Genomic DNA, 6000 nt, shown 5'->3' on the forward strand with positions numbered 1-6000 from the left:
TTAAAAACAAAATAAATGTGTAAAACTTTGTTTTGCTCATAATTTTTCTTGATTTCAAAGAAGGAAAAGCACAGCAGCCAGAACATCATTCTGCTGCTATGATGGCCAAGAGGACACGTAAAAAGATCAATAAAAACAATAAAAATGACAAAAATTTTATCATGGATTATTTTCATTTGTTTGAAAAAAATCTATTTTAAAATTGAGAAGAAAAACAATCCAGATTTTCGAACTGAATTTCCCACCCCTACCAAATACAGTGGCTGAAAGGGGACAAACTAGTGAAGTGTTTTATTGTGTTGTTGGGGAGAAACAAGCAGAGACCACCGTGGATCGTCAGCCTGACATTCTCCACTGAAAGGGAGGAGCATCCAGACTCGTTTCCCCGCGAGGAGGAGGAGAAAAAGGAACAATGAACAGGACAGAGGAGGGTGTAGATGGTGTAGCGTTTAGCAGATGGAGACTTCAGGTGGAGGCTGCAGCTTCCTGCTGGACAGGTGAGTTCTTTCACACTGACAGCGTTATGTTAGAAAAAGGGGAGGTAGTCCAGCAGTTGCTTTACCCTCCATCTGAGTCGCTGAGTACTGTTTTATGAAACGCAGAGATGCTAATCTGTTAGCATGTATGAAACGCAGAGATGCTAATCTGTTAGCCCGTATGAAACGCGGAGATGCTAATCTGTTAGCCTGTATGAAATGCGGAGATGCTAATCTGTTAGCCTGTATGAAACGCAGAGATGCCTATCTGTTAGCCTGTATGAAACGCATGAAACGCACAGATGCTAATCTGTTAGCCTGTATGAAACGCAGAGATCCTAATCTGTTAGCCTGTATGAAACGCAGAGATGCTAATCTGTTAGCCTGTATGAAACGCAGAGATCCTAATCTGTTAGCCTGTATGAAACGCAGAGATGCTAATCTGTTAGACTGTATGAAACGCAGAGATGCTAATCTGTTAGCCTGTATGAAACGCAGAGATGCTAATCTGTTAGCCTGTATGAAACGCAGAGATGCTAATCTGTTGGCCTGTATGAAACGCAGAGATGCTAATCTGTTAGACTGTATGAAACGCGGAGATGCTAATCTGTTAGCCTGTATGAAACGCAGAGATCCTAATCTGTTAGCCTGTATGAAACGCAGAGATGCTAATCTGTTAGCCTGTATGAAACGCAGAGACTAGTTGGGCGTAGAACAGGTCAGGGAGCCGTAAACCAGCAACAAGCGTCCGTGCGCTGCAGAGTCTCACCAGGCCGTTGGGCATGGTCTGCTGGTTGTGGTTGAGGTACATGAAGTGCTCGTTGTATCCTGTCGCGGTGAAAACTCGCAGTTGGGGCATCACAGAGAACAGGAAGCATCTGGAGTCACCTGCATGCACAGAAATATACAAATCATCAAGACCTGAGAGACAAGATGAGTCCACAGTATTCAAACCAGTGACTTAGTTCCTCCTTTAATCTGTTTTATGAGCCGCCGTCCTGAGAAACGGCGGCAGGACGGAGCTCATGGCGTGATGCACAGCAGCTGTGTTTCTGGACATGTTCTGCATTTAAACACTGGCTGATGGAAAACCAGTTTCAGGCCAGAGTCAGTGGATCCTGCGGGGCCTGAAAGCTCTTCAGCCTCGTACCAACGTCCTGAAATGAAACTTAAACCATGCAGGAGGCTCATGCTGGAGGCGTTTAGCTTTCCTTCTGCACATCCTGGCATCAATCCTGCAGCTTAAATAATAAGACAACGTAACAGCGGCGCCCCCCGGTGGCGTCAGGGGGAAGCGATCCATGTGAAGGCGATCGTATGTTTCGTGTCATTTCTGGGCTTTTCCTGCACGTTTGTCACGAGTCCTGCAGACATTAAACGGAGACAGGAAGGAGCTGCTCTCTTCTCCCACCTTGAAACTGAGGTTTGATTTCCCAGGCGTGCGAGGCGAAGCCTCCGAACACACGCCCCGTCGTGTCTCTGATGAGCAGCAGGGTGGGGCTGTGCTTCATGAGGCCACTCAGCATCTTGGTGAAGCTCTCTCCATGCAGCTCTGTGGAGAAGACGAGCCTCCAGGGGGCGCTGCAGCCGTCTGGCAACTAGAGAGGGAAGAAGACGACGATCCGGATGAGCTGATGTATGAAGCTGACAGGAAATATTCACCACAAAAAGGATCAGAAAAAAGACTATTATCTTAAAACATGGACGATATTTTCTAAAGAAACGTTCTGCCGGAATAAAGAGGAAAATGTGAATTATCTGCCGCTGCTTTTTATTCCAGTCATGGACGTTTACGGTGTTTAGTAAAGAATAAATAAAAATAAAAGTTTATGATTGTAATTAAACAATAAAAAAAAGAGTTAAAAGAGTAAAGAAAAGCAGAAACAGTTTAACCCTCATTTAGGCCAGAACATGGAGCAACAACCTGCCATCATACTGTACAAATAATTATAATAATAATAGGCTGAATACTGGTTCTGGTCCTGTTTCAGTTCTGGTTCTGCTGGATCTCAGAGCTGCATTTGATACTGTAGAACCCAGACCAGAAACTGGGTTGGACTTTCTGTAGTGGTCCTGAACTGGTCCGGGTTCTGTTTAAGAGGTCCGACTTATCATCAGCCGACCTTTACAAGACCAGAACCATATAATCATACATAAAACATAAATAACCAGAACAAGACCAGAACCAGAACCAGACCCAGATCCATATCATCATACATAAAACATAAATAACCAGAACCAGACCTTCTGAAAGTTCCTCATTAAAACGTATAAAATGTGAAAATGACTGGAAGTGTGGAGATGTTCTCTGGATGAGCCAAACACAGCAAACTACAGATAGTTTGGAATGAATAATTCAGATTTAAGGTCTGAAAGGATTCTACTATATAAATATACATACATGTGTCCTCACTTAACTCCTGTTCAGAGCGGTGGGTTGGGAAGGCTTCTGATTGGACAGAGGGTGACGTATAATAAACACAGTTCTCTTCCTGCTTCTCATCTTTTCAGTCCTAATGTGTAAAAACTACATAATAAGAACCAGTTTATTTTTATTCTAAATGTGAAGTAGCAGCTCAACACCAGCATACTACTTGACTTTCTGCAGCACCTGAGACGGAGAAGAAAGACAGAGCACCGAACACGGGAGGTAAAAAAACGCGCGTCATCGGGACAGGACAAGGTAACGAGCATGCTCAGAACGACCGGAGTTAACTTAGAGCGGAACGAAGGTTTACATGACAGAGGAATTAAATAGATCGGGATTAAAATGGGAATAAACCAGCCGTTTACATCGGGATTAAGTTTAACTGAATAGAAATCTGCATCAGGAATGAAGTGTTTACACCGTCGTTTTCCATCAGTTTGAAGCAGAATGAACTTTTATTTAGAAGGAATTAAAACTGCCATGAAAACACGGACCTGCGGGGCCAGAAACATGACGGTAGGAAGGTCCAGCAGGCTCCTCACTTCTTCCCACGGCGTCTCCCTGCAGGGAGGCAGCAGAGCCGGAGACGACCGGCTGCTCAGTGACACGTCGAGGCCTTCAGAGACCAGCATCTCCAGGTACACCGAGACCTGGGAGTTTCTGAAGATCCAGTCCTCCAAGCAGGACACGTCACAGCTTCCCTGATCTGGAGAGGAACAGGAGTCAGACGTCTTCCAGCCAGCAGGTCCAAACGCCGCCAGCTCAGCTAAGCTACCTGAAGGTTTCAGCTCAGAGCAGATCTGCTCCGCCAGGACTTTCACGCCAACGGCGCCATCGGCCATGTGGTCGGGCTGCCAGCCCTGCAGGCGGTCCTTCTGCACCAGAATCTTCACCACAGCAGAGATCAGGTCCTGCAGGAACTACGGAGAACAGAGGGAGGAGCTAGAACACCACCGCATCCTCAGAAAGCCCTTCACCTGCAGCAGCGACTCACCTCTGCCACCTGATCACATGTGACGGCCGCCGCCAGCCCCGCTGCATTGTGGGACATGTCCATGATGAGCGGGGCCCGCTCCTCCGCCGTTCCTCGAAGCGTGTCCGCCAGAAAGACCATCAGCTGCTCCTGGCTTACCTCAGAGGTAGGGGCTTTGCTGGTCTTCCCAGACCCTGCCAGTCCAGGATCGATGCCACACATTGCCCGATAGAGCCTCCTCGCCATGGAGCCGGACGCCAGCTCGCCTACGGAGGCCTGCAGGGGACAAAGCAGCGAGGACGTGATGCCTTCCAGGCGGCAGGCGGACATCAGCAGGAGTCGGACAGAAGCTTCGCACCTGCAGCATCTCCAGCGTCAGAGTCCTTCCTGCCGGCTTCCCCGGGGCGCCGGCGCCGCCCTGGAGCCTGACGAAGACCTCCTCCACGGCCAGACGCTCCTCGGGCCGGAACCGGGCCAGACGCTTCTGCACCACCACACTGTCCGTGTTACCCATGATGCTCTGCTGCTGCGGGGGAACAAGGACAGAATGCGCGCCATGGCGACGCCTGATCATCTGATCCACCCAGACGTCCCTCTGGACCCGGATCTGCAGGTCCAGAGACGGTCTGGATAAGTCCTGGATCTGCAGGTCCAGAGACGGTCTGGATAAGTCCTGGATCTGCAGGTCCCGAGACGGTCTGGATAAGTCCTGGATCTGCAGGTCCAGAGACGGTCTGGATAAGTCCTGGATCTGCAGGTCCCGAGACGGTCTGGATAAGTCCTGGATCTGCAGGTCCAGAGACGGTCTGGATAAGTCCTGGATCTGCAGGTCCAGAGACGGTCTGGATAAGTCCTGGATCTGCAGGTCCCGAGACGGTCTGGATAAGTCCTGGATCTGCAGGTCCCGAGACGGTCTGGATAAGTCCTGGATCTGCAGGTCCAGAGACGGTCTGGATAAGTCCTGGATCTGCAGGTCCCGAGACGGTCTGGATAAGTCCTGGATCTGCAGGTCCAGAGACGGTCTGGATAAGTCCTGGATCTGCAGGTCCCGAGACGGTCTGGATAAGTCCTGGATCTGCAGGTCCCGAGACGGTCTGGATAAGTCCTGGATCTGCAGGTCCAGAGACGCTCTAGCAGTCTGTGGTTTTCTTCTTCTGGTGTTTTAGCACAGCTACAGCTGTAAAGAACTTTGTAGCACCACTGCTTCAACCGCTGTCGGAGTGGAAGTGACTCATAGTAACCCTGACTCTACTTCAGAGCCATTACGCAGCACTTCATAGGCTGCTGGATCCATTTCATTTGAATCAGGTCTGTTGAAGCAGGGAAACATCAAAGAAACATCAAAGATCTGCAAAACTGCGGCCCTCAAGAAGCTGACGATCACGTCCAGATACGTCGAATTGTCCGCACATTCCATGTCGTCTCACGCTGATCTACAGGAATAATAAATCCTAAGGTTGTGGTGTAGATGTGTGTATTACACGCACACACACACCTTACATACAGACACACACACACCGTACGCACACACACGCACACACACACCGTACACACACGCACTGTATACACACACACACCTTATACACGCACACGCACCGTACGCACACGCATACACACACACACCATACGCACACGCACCGTATACACACACGCACCATATACACACACACACAAACACAACGTACGTACGCACACGCACACACACACACACCGTATAGACACACACACAGACACTGTCTGACACAGTCTGTAGACCTGGTAGTCTATGTAGTCTGTAGACCACCTGCTAGTCCATGTAGTCTGTAGACCACCTGCTAGTCCATGTAGTCTGTAGACCACCTGGTAGTCCATGTAGTCTGTAGACCACCTGGTAGTCTATGTAGTCTGTAGACCACCTGGTAGTCTATGTAGTCTGTAGACCACCTGGTAGTCTATGTAGTCTGTAGACCACCTGCTAGTCTATGTAGTCTGTAGAACACCTGGTAGTCTATGTATTCTGTAGACCTGGTAGTCTATGTAGTCTGTAGAACACCTGGTAGTCTATGTAGTCTGTAGACCACCTGGTAGTCTATGTAGTCTGTAGACCACCTGGTAGTCTATGTAGTCTGTAGAACACCTGGTAG

The 6000-nt window shown here is 48.9% G+C and overlaps 1 protein-coding gene across 1 annotated transcript in view; it reads right to left on the reverse strand.

Moving 5' to 3' along the window:
- The window catches only part of plcg2 (phospholipase C, gamma 2), a gene marked incomplete at its 3' end in the record, with an annotated part of 85825 nt that extends 81187 nt beyond the window's left edge, over positions 1-4638 (reverse strand). Inside the window, exons 1-6 of the mRNA XM_079258394.1 lie at positions 4236-4638; positions 3899-4153; positions 3680-3824; positions 3399-3610; positions 1888-2074; positions 1246-1364 (exon numbers count right to left, since the gene is read on the reverse strand). Of these exons, the coding sequence (XP_079114520.1) occupies positions 1246-1364; positions 1888-2074; positions 3399-3610; positions 3680-3824; positions 3899-4153; positions 4236-4451 (1134 nt within the window). The 5' untranslated portion in view covers positions 4452-4638. The remainder of the gene's footprint in view (positions 1-1245; positions 1365-1887; positions 2075-3398; positions 3611-3679; positions 3825-3898; positions 4154-4235) is intronic.
- Positions 4639-6000: the final 1362 nt, after the last annotated feature.

Source organism: Telmatherina bonti (genome assembly GCF_933228915.1).
Source record: "Telmatherina bonti genome assembly, chromosome: 2".
NCBI classification, from domain to species: Eukaryota; Metazoa; Chordata; class Actinopteri; order Atheriniformes; family Telmatherinidae; genus Telmatherina; species Telmatherina bonti.